This window comes from Astyanax mexicanus, chromosome 16, assembly GCF_023375975.1.
Source record: "Astyanax mexicanus isolate ESR-SI-001 chromosome 16, AstMex3_surface, whole genome shotgun sequence".
NCBI classification, from domain to species: Eukaryota; Metazoa; Chordata; class Actinopteri; order Characiformes; family Acestrorhamphidae; genus Astyanax; species Astyanax mexicanus.
Genome location: NC_064423.1, coordinates 14,667,111 through 14,687,022, shown reverse-complemented (window position 1 = coordinate 14,687,022; position 19,912 = coordinate 14,667,111). Strand labels below are relative to the sequence as shown.

Below are 19,912 nucleotides of genomic sequence, written 5' to 3'. Positions count from 1 at the left end.
ACACATTATATCTGTCCAGCATCATTTATTTTACTTTAATCCTGTATATATGGAGATATATGGAGTGTATTTTAGTATCATGACTTTCTTGATCATTGACTTCTGTTGCAATTTGATAACATTCTTGTATTTTTTAATATCTCAGTTAGGGGTGTGCCATATCGTATCCTATACAATAATAAAATTGAATTTTCACTTGTAGCAGTAGTGTATACTTAATTCAATGTTTTGTCATATCGCCAAGAGTATCGTTATCACGAAAATACCAGAAAATATTGTGATATTATTTTAGTGCCATATCGTCCACCTATATAGTATAGGTACATGTGAGCCCTGGTTCCTCCCAAGGTTTCTTTCTCCTCCAGCTCTGAGGGAGTTTTTCCTTGCCTTTTTTGCTCCATGTCAGGGTTCTGTGTTTTATGTCCAATGTTTTTCTGATTCTCTGTCCTTCAACCACATTTCCTTAAAGTTGCTTTATAACAACATCATTTAATATTTGCTTTGATTTGAATTAACCCACTCACTCACTTGCACTCCCTTTATCAGTTGCATGCTCCCACCACTATAAGATTGAGGACAAGCGCATGACACCTCAAAACCATTTAAACTCAGTCACCGCCTCTTTCTGAACTACCGACAGTGCAGCATCACTGAGCATGAACACACTGAGGAAAGCACCAGATTCCCAGCTCTGATACATCAGCTAACAGACGCCATCTCAAAGAAAGTTGGGATGTGGGGATAGACCGCCATCTACCTACCAAACGTTATATATGTGTAATAGGGGTGTCACGATTTCGATATTTTTTCAAAATCGAGCGAAATTATGTCATGGTCTCGAGCCTCGAAGTCAAAAAGAGGATCGACGATTCCTCCCTCTAAGCTACGCAAGCATGCGCGCACTGCGCAAATGGCGCAGCACACTGTAGCCGACACCGCGAACATTGTGACTGCTCAAAGAGCAACCTTTTCTCCAGAGAATGTGGACATTCTCATCTTCTTAAAGAAAAACTTGATAATATAAAAATAATATGTTTTGTCCAGCCGTAAATATGTTAATAGTTTTGGTATCTTTCTCTCAGATAAAGTTAATAATATATCTTTGTTAAAGAAAAAAAAACTTGTTATTCTTAGGGACTGAAAAAGTCTTAAAGTCTTATTTTATGTTTAACTGATATAGTAGTTCAGTTTGTTAAGGCTCTAATTGTTCTATTATTTTGTACATGACTGCTCCTGTATTTTTTTTATTGTTTATTTTATGTTGCACAATTGCTGTTTTAATAGTGTACACTGCTGCTACCAAAAAAGGCACTAGATGGCATTACATTTATATCTTAATTAAATTACTTAAATTTGACCATTAGTGCCTAATGTGGTGTATTACAGATCACTTGTATCACTTTGCATCACTTATATCAAGCCCACCTTTTGAAATAAGATATTGAAAATTTGATAAATCAAACCAATGACTGACCATAGACTAATCTAAAACTGGCATAGGCCTTTCTGCTGTAAAAAAAAGAAAAAAGAAAATCGAGAATTGAATCGAATCGTGACCCTAAAATCGGAAATAAAATCGAATCGAGGATTTAGAGAATCGTGACACCCCTAATGTGTAAAAATCTGTGAAGCATCATGGGAGGCAGAGCACAGACCTTATTGCGAGCCTCATCCTCCAGGCGTTTCTTCTTGTCCAGGGCTTTAGCGGTGGAGCTGCTGCCCTCCTCCTCAGCTCTGCTAGCTGCCATCTTGGCCTTCTCATACTCCTCACAGCGAGTGATGTACACCTGCTTAGCTCGCTTCAGATTGGCCTCTGAATCCATCTACAAATATATTACACACATTAGTTAGTTCATGATTTTAAAACATTAGGCCTCATTTAACACTATCTTCCTAACAATGTTCTTAAATTAGGTCTTGAGAAAAGCCCTAAGAAAAAGTCTAAAACTGAATCTTGTAATTTTAAAGTACAGACTTCTTCACGGCTCTGTTCTTATAATAAAAATCCCCTTGTCCTTGTACAGTAACACTGCATATATGTGTCACACCCAGTGTTTTCATAGCCCAACACACAGTTATTCTTATTTTCTTTGCTGTGGTGAATTATAAAGCTGCCCAGGCATGATGGACAACCACTAGAGCGGTTATTATGTGTGTTTTATGTGGAATTAATTAGGTCTAGAGTTCTCAACACACAAATCTTACCACATAATTTTTTTCTTAAAGTGGTGTGCGAGCATCACTCTGAACACTCTCTCAATGAACAACAATGAAGATGATTAACACTTTTGGGAAACACCCAGTAATGTTGCATAATATTCTTACATTACTGTAGAAACAGAATCAAAGCAATAATGCTGTGAAGTTCTCACCAGTTTTCTCTTGGCTTTGAGCCACAGTTCTTTTATCTCTTTCCGTTTCTTCTCGTGCTCCTGCTTCCTCTGCATTAGAGGCTGTGAAGACAAGGGCAGAAATCTTCACAATAAGAAACATTACAAATAAAACCTCAGAAAATACATCCCCGTTTTTAGTAGTCCAGTAGCAGTGCTGTTTTATTATCTTCTTAATCCTAGCAATGACTTTATTACTGCAGTTCACCTGTCAGACATTTAATTCTTCTCTTAACTGCTGAAACTGAGACTTAGTCTAATGTTAAGCTGAGCTAAAGGCACTGTTGCCATGTGGGTCAGCCAGACCTGACCCTTGCTGTACCAGTTTTCTCACTTCTAAGAGTTATTTGAAGGATTTGGAAACAGTTCTTAGTTCTTCATCTTTAAAGTCTTTCTAAGTAAAGACTTATAAAGGGTTATCTGTGTTTCTTTTTTTTTAGTTACTATGATGAAAGTGTGAATGTGCGGTGTGTAAGTGTGTAAATACTGCAGTAGAGAGAGTGCAGTAACATAATCTGTTCCAATACTGCTTTACTACAGACAAAGGCTTTGGAAATTTACATTTTTAAAATCGCTTTACAAAGCTCAGTTTTCCATTGCTACTTACTAGCTGTAAAACTGTTAAACAATAAATCCCCATTCTTTAATTAAATATATATGACTAATTTTCTTTTTTTTTTCTGTAAAGGGCCTGGCAGTTTACCGCAACCTTTGTACACTGGATTTTGTACAATTTCTAGTTATTGACTGGTCCTGAAGAGCTCAAATGGCAAGAATAAAGGAAAAATGGGGGTTTGAAAACTTTTGACAAGTAATTATAATAATGGTGCAAGAGTAAAAAGAGCTAAAACTAGTAGTTTGTCCCTAATGATGTGGTGCTAAGAAGATCAAATAAAACAAGTTTTTCGAAAGATTAAAGATCTAAAGCTTAATGTATTCTATTTTCATGATTAGATTCTTACAATACTTTACAGACACATTCAACAGATAAACTTTTAACCCACATTAAACATTCCTTAATCCAGATAGTCACGAGTATTTTTACTGCATAAAAGATATTACCACCCACCGTGGACAGCACACATCACATCCGCATTCAGTGCAATCTGCATGCAGATTTTGCAGGTAATTAAGCCAGGCGGACACTGTGCGATTTTAGCCCGATTTTAAGCCCGATCTGGTCGGATGCAACTGAATTTCATGATCGGGCCGAATTTTAGCTTGATCGTGCGTCGTTTGTCGTGCAGTGTGAGAGGGGAAGCGATGTCCGATTAATTGCCCATACGAGCTGCGAATGAGCAGTCGGACGCGACCAGGGATTTCTGACATGCCAGAATTTTTGGTCGCTTGTCTCACAGTGTGAGCTGTTTTGCGGGCCGATTTCTTAACGTCACGACCTGTTTTCCCAAAAATCTGCACAGTAACTATAAATTATTATTAGTCATATTTATTTCTGTCAGTTATAAGGATTTATATTTATGTTCGGTACACAGACTTATAGCTTAATATAGCAGACACAGGCATTCTGCTGTTTAAGAATTTCAACAGATGCTTATTCTCAGTCAATAGCTGGAGTTTTTGAAAAGAAAAATTAAAAGAGAAAATATCTTTGACAAACATAAATTTATTTTATTTCACTTTGCTATTATATCTGAAAAATAAAGCACATTGTCAGCCTCTGATGTTGCCCGTCAATTATATAAAACTTAAAACATGCACAGAAATATAAAGCTATATTTTATTATTCGTTTCTTTTCGCCAGGGCAAATTTATTAAAATTATAAATATGTTAATCTATTAATTAAAATCTCGTCCAGTGCTCCAGAATATTAGCCACGCAAAGCCAGCTTAGCGCAGCGCGTGGCATTGCGCGCGGCATTGCTCGCATAATAACCTCTGTCTTCTAAAATAAACGTTTTAGAATTTTTAATGAGTTTTATATTTTTTATTTATTCATTTAAATTATTTTTCTTCTTTTATTAATCAAATCATTAAATATATATCTTTATAAGATATACATTTTTTACCTTTTATGTCAATCTTTATGATCTTTTTTTAAGGTCCTATTTTTCCTTTTTTATGTATATATTTTATTCGTCTATAATAAATGTCAGTTTTTATTTCTATTTTTTATATATTTTTTAAATCCCTTTTAAACTGTTAATGCTCAGCGGCACTGTAAATGAGGGTCCCTATCCAGTGTGAATAACCGATTGCTTGTTTAATATTCAGTGTTTCAAAACCAGTTTTTACATAAACAATAAACAGAATAAAAAATAAAATTATTTTATTTTATTTAAGCTGCTGGTGTTTCTTTCGCAGCCTGACGCGCAGTCATTTTTCTATGCACTCTCCTTCTGTAAAACGGACAACCCGTAGAGTCCACGTCGCCTCAGCCACCTGCGAGTCCATGTACGTCTCTTCCGTGGACTTTCAGCGCACAACAGGGCACAAATAAGCTAAGCGCTTTCTTTTGCAAGGCGTTGTGTTGAAGCGAGAGTTTGTACGCAAAGAAAGCTCCGCCTACGGGCTGCGTTTAGACGTGCAGTGTAAGCTCCCCCGTCGCAGCAGGTCAGTCGGACCGTACAGTGTGTGCAGATGAATCGCAGGCGTTGTTCATACACGACAAACGATTCAAACGTGCTGTTTGAGCTCTCCAGAACGCATCCGATTAAAAAAATCGCAGTGTCCGCCTGGCTTAAGTGCACATTCTTAAGCTTCTATGGGATATGGCAAAATACATTTAGAATGAAAATGTAAATATTGATTTGACTAAACTTCTCAAGTCCTGCTCATGTCCAGTACTGTCCTTTTGTTTGTATTATTGTGTTTACTTTCTTGTCTGTGATGCTCTGTGTACTGACAGCTGTAATAAGTATTATTGCTCTATTATTATTATGATTATGCAAGTAACAGCAGAGCAAAACAAGAATCCAACTTGATTGTTTCTCTCCAGACCAAGACATCATGATGATAAAAATGTGATCAAGATTACAGAAGAGTCTATTTTTAAAGAAAAACGACAATAAGAATGAAAAGTCCTGAAGTGTACCTGTATAAAGGTCTGGTTGTGCAGGGTAGCTGCAGCTTGCTGTACTCCAGTACCCTGCTCCAGGTCCTGCTCCAGAGCCAGAGAGTAGATCGAGTAGAAAGGCATGTGTGGCTGTGGAAGATAAAGAACACACAAAATAAAAGTAAAAAAATATATAGATACACACAGAAACACACAGCAGCTCAACTCAGTTTTAATGTACCTGTGTGATGGTCTGTTTACAAGCCTGGTACAGTCTCTGAAGGCCCTTAGAAAACTCCAACTCTGCAACACAAAGCATTCAACTTGTAAAATATATGTAGAAAGATTAGCTATAACATTAAAATCACATGCTAAATACTTTGTTGGTCATTTTTGTGCCACAAAAACAGCTCTGACTCATCAGTGTATCGACTCCACAAAATCAACGAAGGTATCCTGTGGTATCTACCAGCAAGGCTAATGTTTGCAGTAGATCCAGTAAGCTCTGTAGTTTTTGAGGTGTGTCCTCCATAAACATCAACAGGCCTTAGGACCCTATGAATAACAGCCTTCTGAATTTACTCCAAAAGGGCACGGACAACTTATCCAGGAGGTCCCAAAAGAACCAGAACAATTTCTAACGAACTGCAGGTCTCACTTGCCTCAGTCAAGGACAGTGTGAATAATTTAATAAAGAGAAAGAGACTGGGCAAAATGGTATTTATGGAAAAGGCAAAAACCACTGCTGACTAAAGGCGATAATGTTATTTATTGTTCAGAAAGGATCGGATTATCTTTACCATGGAGTACCATCATTCCAAAGAACACATGGTGCCAACACGTTCATGTTTATCTGCACCAGAGAGTCCTATTCTATATAGACAAGCTATATGTGTGTTTTTGCATTTATCTGAAACATCTAGACATACAGTGTACATACATGTAAATATTGTATACAGACACTTACCAAGAGAGATTCGTTTCTCAACATATCCAATGAGGTCCTTCATGTACTTGGAAATGGTCTTGGCATAGGTGAGAGCAGAGTCCACCCCACCTTCACTACGCTGCAAAAGGATGTCCACTTCCTCTGAACTCATTACTGTTTACACAGACACACACAGTTTCAATGCAAATTAATAACTTTCTTTAATTTACTCGCATGTAAATTTATTCATGTCAGAGATCAATTTAATTACCTAATTCAGAAGAGTCACTCCGTGTTTGTAAGGATTCCTGACCAGAGATTTTGTACAGATTCTCCATAGACTGCCAAACCAAACAGATTCCACAATGACAAACATGCTCTTCACATTACTAATACATTTAATGTGTTTAGGTAATAGAGCTGTGCATTAGCAAGAACTTGGCAATATGATACGTGATACACTTGTTATGATTCAATATTTTATGATATTTTGCAATACTGTAAGCGATTAATTATTGTGATTGTTTAAATCAAATGTTGAATAAAAACACACAGTGTCGCTGTCCAATGAAAAACAAGCATCTCCATTTCTGTTGATTTTTGTTTACTACATAAATTGAACACACAAACTGTCTCTTACACTGTGCCAAACTTTTTTGATGAACTGACCAATATGAGTACTTTTAAATGACCTGAAATAAACTCTTTTTACATTGACTGTTTTTTTCTTTCTCCTGTAAATGTGCCATATTGAACGAACTTGTTTTTCATTGGACATCGACAATATTTTATTTTAACCCATAATATATTTATTGATACCAAATTCAACATTGAATCAAATAAATTTAGTGAGCAGCGTATTAATGTTTGTCTCTTATTGCAGACACAATAAACTGTACTGTAAATATTTTAAGGCTAAAATCCTGATGTAACACAAATAACACAACAATTTCATACCTTGTATTTTAACATTTTGATTTAAAAATTGTGTGAGAACTAGTTATATACAATGTAAAAGCTTTAATTAAAGCATGTGAATGGTTAAATGGTTGGAACAGACCTATAGAAGCTAATATACACTTTTTAAAGGAGCTAATTTTATCTTTAGGACTAACTCAGCACACCTTTATTCTGTAAATAAGGTAAGATGAATAAACACACATTCACACACTGTCCTGTAGTGATGCAGTCAGGATGTTTAGTATATGATGTATATGATGGACAGAATGCTGTGTTTAATCTTTTAAAGGTTCTGTGACACCATTATATTACACCATTAATTAGTTTGGGTTAATAATATATACACTTTTAAATATGATTAATTTTATATTGAATTAATATATTTACTTGTTAAAGCTAATTCCCGTCTATTCTTACATTTATAGTAATTTTGTTTATCAGCATGTTCATGATGCAATCTTAACTAAATGTTTCTGTCTGCCAGTGCAGAGTTCAGGACTTGTGACACTTACACAACACAGGAAGTGTAAAGGCTGCCTTCTCAGAGGTGGGAGGGCACTGTTAGTGGCAGCTCTGTTGTGCTTACACACACACACACACACTTACCCTGCTCTTTTCTGTGGGAAGTACAGACAAGAGAGTGCTGCTGTCAACCTCCCCCATCAGCAGCTCCGACACACTGAGAAATAAACAGTAGAGACACAACATGGTAAAAAACTGGTACCATCTAACCAATGTTTTATATATCAGTTCAAACACTATAACCTTGTCAGCTGGAGCCAACATATATGTTTAACAATTGGCAATATTTCTCTAATTCACCAAATCTGAGAGCCAATCAGATCATAAAATTTGTCAGTTAAAAATAACAGCAATTATGCACAAGGATCCTCGGTCACAGGATGCTGTAGTTTCTTGTTTAACCACTAGATCTAGAACTAGAACAGTGAAGCTGGCGTACAGTTGCAGACACTTATTAAAACCAGCACTGAACTTGGTTATATGTGCTCTCTATCTGTTGTCATTTTCTTTAGCCTATTTGACTCAAACATACATATTTATAGAATGTGCAATGTTGGATGAAACAGCATAAATACTTTTAACACCACTAACTGGACTCCCCTCTCAAGAGTACATCACTCACAGCAAGAGGCCTGCATTTACAATATAGCTTTTCAAAACTTAAAAATAAGGTACATTTTATCTTGAAATACAGATACAGAATGTTACAGGAGCCCTGCACGATGATGCATTACCAATATTGCCTGGAAATATTAGTGTACCTGCCCAGGCCTTGACAGATACAACTGATCAACCAATCGTACTGAAAGATTATCAGCAGTGATCTTGACCCAAAAACAAAAACAAAACTGAGCAGTCCATTATAATCACACTCGGCTAACACTGATCAGTCCATCAAAACAACACTTTTGTCTGACAAAAGTCAAAATCAAAAAGTGAAAAGCACAATTAGATAATAGCTATAAAAAATCAAAGCAGCAGTCTTGTTTTGGCCAATCAACTTAATTTGTGCTTAGACAAACCTTGTGTTAATTTCAAAATGAATAATAAACTATCATTGCAAATTAAGTTAACAAGGCAAGAACAGTTGTGTACAGCGTCAACACATCAGAGGATGAGATTACTCTGATAACAATCAGCTCAAATGTAAAAGGCTTGATTTTCTCTTTGTGGGCCAAATTACCCAGAAGCAAACGAAAACCACGAATCAGTTTCCTGTTATGGCTCTGCTGCTACAAACCATACTATGAGAGTACCAGGCTGTGTAGTGTCTGTATTTTTCCCCTTTCGTTCAACCACACCCAACTAAAGCTATTGATAATGTCATAGTGCTATAGTGATGAACATGTCTGTTGGAGTTGTTTGGTAATGACTGGTTTATCATGACATATCTTGTGGTGCAACGAAAGTTACTTTTGTTAATTATGACAGAACTGTTGGCTTAAATACATAGGTGTGAAACATAAAACAGTATGTCTCTGTGTATCATATTCTTATAAAGATGAAACCAACAAAAGCTTCTCTGAAAATCTGCTGCTTTAACAAAACAGACAAAGCAAGCAGCACGTCACACTGTGTAACAGGAAAGATGTCTTACTTGCTGCTGAAAGCGACTGCAATGGTCTCAATGGCTTTCTCAAAGTCCTTCTTCTCAGATTCAACACAGCTTTCATAGTGGAAACCTTAGAGCAAGCAAAGCAATAGATTGGAATATGTTTTTAAACAGAACTGTACAGAGGGTAGATACCTAATCAGATTTAATAATTAATTTCTACTGTAAAAACTGCAAAGAAAAAAAACAGATCACATACAAACAAATGTAAGTAAACATAAATACAGTAAAAAAAACAAGAATTTGTTGTTTCAAAGAAATATAAGCATGAAGTAGTAGAGATTTGGTGAGCTTTGGTCAGGTGTTTATTGCTATCTTGGTAGTAAATTGTCATTACAGGTGCATTCCCTATCTCATGTACCGAAACATGGACATGCAGCAGTGCACAAACCCATAGCACATGCCTGTTGGCAGCTATGCAAACATTTACATCATCAATAAACAGATTGAACGAGTGTGAGCGAGCAGGTCAGTTTCCTCTGGACACGTCCAGATATCTGCACCCCTAAAATAGTAATGAGTCAAAGTCAGAGCGCACCTGGCTCTTAAAGGGAAATGGAAGATGACACTCTGATTGGTTTATTGCACGTTACGCCCAAAACACAGCCATGATTAATTAAGAGAATTAGTACATGACTTTTGCGCATTTTGAGTCACACACCGCTTACTTTTCCTATTGTTACAATAACACACAGCCTACAATTCGTTAATTTACTGCCCCTGGTGTTAATATGATGATGGCTTTAAATGAGAAGAGTTTGGAGCTGTTTTATTGAACACAGTGGCATAAAATCATTTCTTTTTGTATTAACGTTATTTGTGTTTATTCTAATATTAGTGTTTAACTGATTAAATAAATACTCACTGTTTAGAAGCTTTTAGTTCTTATTTTAAAAGCAGAGTATATGCACACAATTATTCAGACACACCTCTTAACCAAACCTGCTGTTAAATCTGCACAGAGGGACTGACTCTATACTAAATGGATATGGATTTAGAATAATACATTATAAATCCCCTGTGCTGTTGCCTCACAGCAAGATAACCCGGGTTCGATTCCCGGCTGTGGAGTTTGCACATTCTCCCTATGTCTGCATATGTTTCCTGCGGGTGCTCCGTTTCCTCCCACAGTCAAAAGATGACACGTTCAAGCTAATTGGGATCCAGTTAAAATTGCACCTAGATGTGAGTGTGTGAGTGAATGTGTCTGTCTGCCCTGCGATGGATTGGCGGTCTGTCCAGGGTGTATACTGCCTTCTGCCCGATGACGGCTGGAATAGAGTTTTAGAGCTATAAATTTGACTGTGGGGGAAGGCAGGTAATGTTCTCTGCTGTAGTGCTGTTAGCCAATCAGAGGCGATATGTTTGAGCCAAAGGCGAAATCCTGTCTTTCTTCAGAGACCACTAATTCAGTTTACTAAAGCAGGGCTAAACAAAAACACCAAAGCATTTTTTCACAAAAAAAAAAAAAAGTCTCACACATCTAAACTGTTTAAAATTAATTTAAAAAAGATGGAATGATACTTAATACTTCTAATACAGATATTTTCTTACACCACTACTAATCTCCATTATCACCCAAAATGCTTCACCTTCACTCCAGTACTTAAGTTTATTATTTTTTCTTGAGGCTGTGATGCTAGAGCAGCTAACCTTTGACCTGGGAGATGAGCTTTCCAGCAGCTGTGAGGGTCTCCACTGTGTTGAGAAGGGGGTACATGCTGATGACCTGTCGCAGGATCCGCAGAACTTCCCCGAGACACTCGTGAGCCAGCGGCCGCCGGTTCTCATGCTTGTCTGGAACAACATAGCAGGAGACATCAACAGTTATTAGTACAACCAAATGACCAAGTTCATCAACACACGTACTGTAGTGTACATCATTACGGATTATCAACTGTGCATCACCTACACTATATGGACAAAAGTATTGGGACACCTGCTCATTCATTGTTTCTTCCAAAATGAATGGAATTAAAGAAGAATCTGTTCTGCTTATGTTGGAGTAACTGTCTCAACTGTCCAGGGAAGGAGCATTGCTGTGAGGATTTGATTGCATTTAGCCACAAGAGCATTCGTTATGCCAGGAATTCCAAATCTCCAGCTTATCCCAAAAGAAGCCTACACCTGGATTTGGGCATGCTGTAATTTTAATTGGCATTTCTATAAGGACTAGACAAGCTGTGTTTCTGCACCTGTGAAAGAAATAGGTGCAATTGAAAGCAGCTGACTGCATTCATTAAAAGGCGTGTACACAAATATTTTGGACGTACAATGTGCACTCAAAAGGCTTTTATGTGTTTCATTGAAAGAGAGGAAACTGACATAGCAGTAAAACCAAAATCAAAAAAGTGTAAATAGTCCTGTTTAAATAGATACAAAGTGCAGCAGATTCAGAACATATATCATTGTATCAAGATTGGGAGAGCATTTGTTCGATCTTCCACTGATGCTGCATCAACATATAACAGTAAATAATATGTATCATTAAAAATGTCTTTAAATTTATAAGAACCTATCAAATAATCGATAGTTTTTAAGTACATCTCTACATTTGCAATGTACTTTACAAAAAATTCAGTCAAATAAGGACCTACGTTAACCATGTCAACAACACATTTCCACGCCTTTTCTGGTGTATTGTTATCTTGGTATCGGAAAACACAGGTGATCCACTGATTGATCAGAACCTAGACAACAGATTGATTGCTATCTTGGCAATGCAGCGTGCCATGCATGCTCATCAAGCATAAACCCCTGCTCACACATTCCCTGTGACACAAACACAAGGACATGCAGCAGTGCACAGACCTAACTTTTACATCAACAATAAACAGAATAAACACACCCGTGATTAATGAAGAGAATATGTGCATGCCTTTTACCCATCGTTACAAACTTTCCCCAACGTTACGATAGCAAAAACACACTGACGCGGTTGCACAGTTGATGGCTCATCTACAGACTGTATCGTTAAAATAGGCCCATAGACTCCTCCTCTACACCACACAGACACACTGATTGAGTGTGTTTTTGTTAGATGATAGAGATTCACCAGCTCTTCCTCCTTGGGGTGTCGTGTTCATCACGTACGCCTGTCACAGAGCAGCTAGTGAATCAACAATCAAAGGCCAGTGCAGGAGACACAGCTACGCACTGAGAGCTGATTTACAGGAGTTGTAGTCTACTTTCAAGTCTGCTGCAACACCTCCGAAAGCCACTTCCTTCTTTCTTTACCGGAGACCTACACACAGAGCACCAGAGCATACTTCCCCTCAATCTGTCAAAACAACGACGCCACAGAGCGCAGGAGCGCTGCGGCCGAGACCAGCCGAGGGAATGAAAGAAGCCTATACAGCGTTCAGAAAAAACTCTCACAGCAGTACACAATCACAACAGGCTTATTCAGAAATCCAACCACAATCGTTCACTAAGCAGAGAGCCTGTACTTCTTAAAGCACTGTAAAAGTTTTGCTGGGCTTATGTTAGATGTGTAGGTTCAAAGCTAAAGGCCATACACACATGCACATTTACACTGTAAGTATTTATATCATAATAAGATCAATTGTCAAAAAGACATTGCTTTTTTATTGTGAATACAATAAAATCCTCATAGCCATGTTTCAAAATCTAGAAAAACAATCCTTCCCTGGGCAGTAGAGACAATTACTTAAACAGAAGCAGGAAATATATATTTAATAGGCTTGATATCAGAGGAAACTATAAACAGGAAGCTGTCCCAATACAGTCCAAATTATGTAACATTTACTGTTGAGAATTTACAGTCATTTACAGGGACAGCAGTATATTAACTGATCACCAAGTGTTACCTCAGTGGACAGCTTGGGAAAGCCCACATCTGTGTTGTGAGGTGTTATCTGAGTGAAACTGGCACACATTTGAATTAGAAGCATTGTGAGTTTGAGTGAGATGGATGAGACATTTCAGTTCTGAAATGCATTTGACATTCCTCAAGCCACAGTGTTCATGTGTACTGGGAATTCACCATAGAAGACATTACCACCCACAGTGGACAGAGCAGTAAGTGTTAATAATGATAAACGTGACTGCCAGTGCCTTTCAACAACTGTCCATACAAACAGAAAAAATGGCAGAAATCAAATCCAAATTCAATGCAGGAGGCCCTGTACACATATCTAACATGTTAGGGTTTTTTTGTTATAGCGATATGACAAAACTTTTTTTTTTCAAAAATATACTACTGCATAAAAATAAACATCAAACAAGTTCTATTCATTTATTATTTGAACACAATGTAATAGAATAGGTGTATTAAACATAAAAAAATTAAAATGTTTGTTGTAAATATTTTGTGTAAATGTAAATATAGTAAATATTCTTGTTTTCAATAATATTGCGTTTTTTTCCATAATATATCAAAGTTTTTTTATCGTCAGACGTTTTAGTGATATTATTGCATACAATATAATATGGCACACCCCTAATATCTAATGTGTACTGTTTTTTAGTTTTTTACATATAGATTAGACATAAACATAAATTTAACATTATTATCTCTAATATTCAATAAGTACTTTAATATCAACGAGTGGTAAATAATGCTTTGGAATTCAAGGAGTAAAATAACTGGATTAAATAAACAATCCTACAATGAAATTGAATTTGAATGCATTTATGTTTATAAAAAATATGTATTGATTGCTGTAAGTGTGTGTGAGAGGAAGGGGGATGTTCTCTGAGAGTATAGTTTCCTGTTTAAGTGTGGCGTGCCACGGAAACCGAAGCTTAGAGCAACAAGCGGAAGCTTGAGGTGGTTCCAGCCAAGTTAGCCCTGCCCCTTTTCCAACTCTACCAATCGTGTGATGAGTACTCTAAGAGAGAAGTCTGGAACAAACACCTTTTGTTTTACGTGCAGGACGGTCAAACACAGAAGCGAGCAATAACTGAGAAATGCTGTAATCAGGCCACCAGACCACGAGTCACTAACAGTAGAACAGCACAGAGCCACAGCTACTTCAGCACGTGTGGAGGATCTATTTATGAAAGAATCTAAACTGTAGCACTAAACATCTTTTTAAATGACTAAATTAGCAGTTAGAACACTGGGCAGTTAATAATAAGGTTGTAGGTTCGATACCCAAGTTTGGTGGCCCGCTACTGTTGGGCCCTTGAGCAAAGTGCTTAATTCTTACTGCTACCCGGGTGTCAAAGTGCTGGCTCCATATGGCTCCAAAATAACTGTAATTATTTGATCCCCTGCTGATTTTGAAGATTTACACCTTACAAAGACATAAACAGTCTATACTTTTTATGGCATGTTAATTATAATAGACAGAAAGACATAATATCAAAAAAATTTCAGAACAAAAACATTAAATAAAAGATACAATTAATTTGTATTTGATTAAGTGACATGCGTAATAGATCCCCTGCCAACCAGCAAGAATTCTGCACCCCACAGAACAAATTAGAACAAATCCTGTCCCGTTAAGAAAGCACGCCTAATCTCAACACATTATATGTATAAGAGTTCAAGATTTCACAGATTCAGAATATTTCATTGAAACCGCTTGACCGTCATGGACAAGACCAAAGAACTTCCAAAAGATATTAGAGAGGAGATTGTAGACCTGCAATAAGAAGCCACAATCACCATCGCCACTATCAAACATGGAGGTGGAAACATTGTGATTTGGGGATGTTTCTGTGGGGGCTGATGAATGATGCCATGAATCATACAAACTTAAATGAATGTGTTCTTTAGAATGCTAAAGATCGGGTCTGGAAGACCCAACCACGACCAAGGGCCAAGGCAACAAAGAACTGGCTTACAAAAAAGCACACTAAGATCCTGGAGTGGCCTAGCCAGTCTCTGGACCTTAATTTCATAGTAGATCTGTGGAGGGAGCTCCAACTTTGAGCTGACAAGTGACTCTAATCTTTTATATACACTGTTTGGGAGAAATCAGCCCCCTCCCAAAAATTTTAATTCTCTGTCCTGATTTTCTGATTGTCTCCGGTGTCCCGTCTGCCCGGACCCCCAGATGGGCAGTAATGGTTCAGAGGTCAGAGAACTGGATTATTAATGACAAATTCAAAGTCCTGATTTGACAAGCTGCCACTGTTGGGCCCTTGGCTGTCTTGTTTAAAACGAAGATTCTGATTGGCTCTAGGGTTTGGTTTGACTGAATAGCTATTCATATCTATAGGATAGTGTTGGTGCAGTTTAGTGAGAGCAGATTTCTATGAACAAATTGCTAAACTAGTGCTGGATTATATAACCTAAAATAAATATCACAACTGATTTTGTTCAATTGACGAATATATTTTACGTGAATAACATTTACTCTAAGTAAATATTTGACTAAAAGATGGACAAAATATTTTTTGTAGGTACCAGCTGGTCAAATTGTATAGCTTTCTCTTAGCTTGAGTTCTTCTCCTGAATGCAGGAAAAAGCCCAGGTGCTCCAAAACATAAAACGCAATAGTGCCGCTAGTTTGTACCAGTTAATACTGGTTCACTTCAAATCTCAAACATGTTTTAGAGGGTTCAGTGTACACTGCTGTAAATTGAATGTGTTATTTTAAAGTAGCTGGTGGTCAAATCACCATAGGCAATTGTTCAGGTGTAAATACAGTAATCAAATTTAGATTAAAAACCCTGAACCAAGAGAACATGGCCTGACCTTGGGCTGACCCAGTTATCCGGTGTACTCTGCAAATGTGCAGACTCTGCAAATATTCTGCAAAAGCTCTGCAGGTGCCTTTTAACCTGGAAAGTTACCAAGATAATTACGACAGCTATAAACAAATCCCATATTTGCTGTTACTCTATGTTAAACTGCACAGGACCATCTTACTGTATTTACTTGAGCTTGGATTTTTTCCTTGTGTGAAAATAAACCAAACCGAGAGAAAAGCACTCCAACATAGATAGTTTATTTGTTTAATAATTTGTCAAAAAAAAACAAAGTAACTAAAGGTGTAAACACACCCTAAATTATAAATGAACACCTGCAATTAAAGCTCAGAGTAAATTCTACCAGGAAACTCTAATGCTACATCACCAATCACCAGCTCCCACCTGTCTTTAAAACACTTCTACTCAATTTTTTCTTTTAGACTCTGCCAATTCACATTTCCCCTACATCCTCCCCACCGCCTCTAGATTGGTACTGTCTGATTAATCTGGGAGGTTGTCTCCTTAGCAGCCCCTGCCTGGATCTTTGAGATGCTTTAAGACCTGGGCTGAAGATTGGGCCTACGCCAGAGACTTTTAAATCAAATCAAAGATTTTACTTCAGGTACTTTTTCTGATTAAGCTGTAAAGATTTTGCCTAAAATTAAAGTTTTTTTCTTATCTATTTTTTGCCTCTAGAGTCTTCTGGTAGAACAAGAACACTCTAGAACATTTGTCTATATCGTAAAACAGGCTCTCATCTTATCAGTCAGATACTGTAAAGAAGATCAGCAAAAACTGCAAAAGTCTGACAGCAGATCAAACACCAGAGTACGTGCTACAGAAGATCCCAACTCAGCAGAAAAATGCATAGTCTAGACAGGAGACAATTGCTTTTAAAATAAATACAAGCTCTAATCAATTTTGCAGCCTTGAATGCTCTCTGTTATGAGCAATGATTTGTATCGTACACCTCATGTGCAGAAACACTGCAGCCTCTAATGTAGGATCCCTACTTCTTTTACATAATGATGGAAGACTACTGTAAGAGAAGTGATTATTATCAACGGACAGTTTATGAGGACAAGTGAAACCACATTCTTTGGCCCCTTTAATTTACATACAGGACAGGCATCAAACTAAACGCTATTTACTGTGGGAAAGTACTCAATGACCTTTGAAAACCACATTTGTGCTATATGTCCATCAAGGCCAGAGTGCAACGACTGGTTAAACAAGCATTATAATGTCTGTAGTACTGCTCAGAAGATCTAGTAATGATCTAGAAACTTCTTAACAATCAAACAGCACCAACATATTTGTGTTTGTTCATTTTTGTTTCCCTTGTCTGCTTGGTGGGCGATATGGCCAAAATTTATATCATAATATATTTCTTAATTTCGGTTGATACAATACAATTCTCATATAGATATAAACACAGAAAAGCCACTGCCCCTGGTGCATTTAGTTTTTGCTGCACATCAACCAATTTGACATTATTTTGACACTCGTTATAATAAAATGTACAGTTGGGTCAGTGATATTTAAGCACTGATAATAGCCTCAATTTGCTTATTAAAGCATAGTGTTGATACGATAAAAAAATAATCACAATACACAAAAAAAATATCTATATATTGCCCAGCTCTAGTTGGTATACACTGACATGTTTCAGATCATACAGTTCTTCAGGCAGCAGTTGATCTTTCAGCTGGTTGAGTTCATGACTTGACTCAATTTATCTACTGCAACTATTTATCTACTGTCTAGGGCTGCAAAATATATGGCTCAAGCAGTGATGTAGCAACACAGGCATGCATAATAGCAATGTCATATAAAACAAATTAACTGTTTGATAAAAAAAATAATATTTACACTTTTTAAATTTTCTGTAACACACATATTTCACAGAGCAACAAAATAGTGCAATGTAATTTTTCTAATATCATGCAGCCCAAGTAAAATTAATTTAGTTAAAAATTTTGGTTATCTATACTTTACTGGAGGAATTATTTTATCCGACAACTTTTTACTTCTACTCCTTACATTTTCACATTGACACCCTATTGGCACATCACGTTACACTCCAGCAAGAACACAGCAGACGTATGTAGTCTGCATTAATTTCCAATGGCCAGATATGTGTTTGAAACCGGGAGCCTAGGGCATCCTAACATTAACATTTTAATATTTCATGTGGCATAAACTACTTCAACGTCTACAGAATATTTTTAAATCCTAGTATCTTCTACCTGAGGAATGACTGAATACTTTAGGTGTCAACCTTTGTATAATTAATTCGGAAATAGAGTAAAAAAAATAGAAAATACAGGAGTGGTGAATAAGACTGTTATTTTACTGCTAGGACCCTAGGCAATTGTGTGTGATGTTTTGGTAGTCTGCGTACCTCCATTCACCCAAACAATATGTATTAAATATTTATAGGAGACAGCCACACATGCCAGATGTTATTTGTCACATGATCATCAGTTACTCAAAATGTGGCTTTATTAAGATCTTCATAATACTTGATATTAGTTTTAATAAGAAACTGATATGCTGTATTATTTATTTGTTATTTATGTATTTATCAGGGTGGCTGATCTCTGGTCTCTTTTATTCTAAAATATGAAGCCTTTTGCTGGACAGTTCATTGCTCAAAAAATGTAAAAAACCGTAAAGTAGGGGATTAGAATATTAAATATTCTAATAGGTACTGAGTAAACATGTCATCTGTTGTTGAAAATTTGGGCATTAAAGCAGTGGCTATTTCGGTATATGATCTCTGTAGTGCCCCTCATTCTACTTCTCTGAGCAAACAAGATTCATTAGATAAGGTATCAGAGAAAACCTGTACTGTTACATTTTTAGAATGTTAGTATCAAGTTGGAATCAAAGTATCAGATCTTAAGATCTGATTATTCCCATGTATGATATGACTGTGATAAAAGTGTGATTTTGTAAACTAAATATTTTATTACAAGACAGACCTGTGTGATTGGATGTTGGTCACGGAATTTACAACAGAATTGGAGTAAACATACTGTAATACATATATTATTATTAGTGAATATCCACAATGCACTTCGGGTTTTCATTCAAATAAATCCAGAAGCATTATTTTTTATATCGGCCCTTTGCAGATCAGACCGAATACATTTATTTTCATCAATAAGTTAAATATTCTAAAATCTGTGCATTATTAAATGCTCACAAAGCAGTGACGCATTTCCACAAAGCCTCCAGAGCACACTCTGCAGGATATAAGCTTAAAAATGTTGACTGTTTTACAGTCAGGACCACAAACATGTTCACCGTGACCAACCAACCCCCACCCTCAAACCGAAAGCCATCTGTCTCTTACCTTCAAGCACCACGTCTTTCAGTTTCTCCACAGCCTCTGCAAAACGGGCCACTACGCGCAACAATGAGGGGATGTCCTCCACCTCGATGATGGCCGGCGTCTCCACCGTCTCAGCCTGTGGGCTCTGGGCGATGGCCGCACGGCCCTGGCCTTTACTGAACACCCATGACTGGAGAGGAAAGCCCGCGGCACTGGCGTGGCGGCTCAGGGCTGTGGGTCTCTTCAGGGTGCCCACAGGCGATGGGCAGCCCACCGGCTTGGAGTGCTGGGCAGAGGGAGTGCCCGGGCAGCTTGGGATGTCTGCGGGTAATGGACAGAGGTTGGCTGGATTGGACGAAGAAGATGAAGAAGTAGAAGAAGTGCTGGAGTCCCCAGCATCTTTCCGAGGCTGCTCTTGAAGAATGGACAGCTAGGAAAGAGGAAATGGGAGAAGAATATGAGAAGAAGTGATTTGGGACAC

General features: G+C 37.3%; 1 protein-coding gene across 2 annotated transcripts in view; it reads right to left on the bottom strand.

Annotated features, from left to right (window-relative positions):
* Positions 1-19,912, bottom strand: part of arhgap45b (Rho GTPase activating protein 45b) — a 37,284-nt gene that overhangs the window by 14,734 nt on the left and 2,638 nt on the right. For both annotated transcript variants that reach the window (XM_007252644.4, XM_007252643.4), the window contains exons 2-11: positions 19,453-19,861; positions 11,079-11,222; positions 9,411-9,495; positions 7,898-7,970; positions 6,603-6,672; positions 6,371-6,505; positions 5,645-5,706; positions 5,443-5,553; positions 2,373-2,453; positions 1,656-1,823 (exon numbers count right to left, since the gene is read on the bottom strand). In XM_007252644.4, coding sequence (XP_007252706.3) covers positions 1,656-1,823; positions 2,373-2,453; positions 5,443-5,553; positions 5,645-5,706; positions 6,371-6,505; positions 6,603-6,672; positions 7,898-7,970; positions 9,411-9,495; positions 11,079-11,222; positions 19,453-19,861 — 1,338 coding nt within the window. The remainder of the gene's footprint in view (positions 1-1,655; positions 1,824-2,372; positions 2,454-5,442; positions 5,554-5,644; positions 5,707-6,370; positions 6,506-6,602; positions 6,673-7,897; positions 7,971-9,410; positions 9,496-11,078; positions 11,223-19,452; positions 19,862-19,912) is intronic.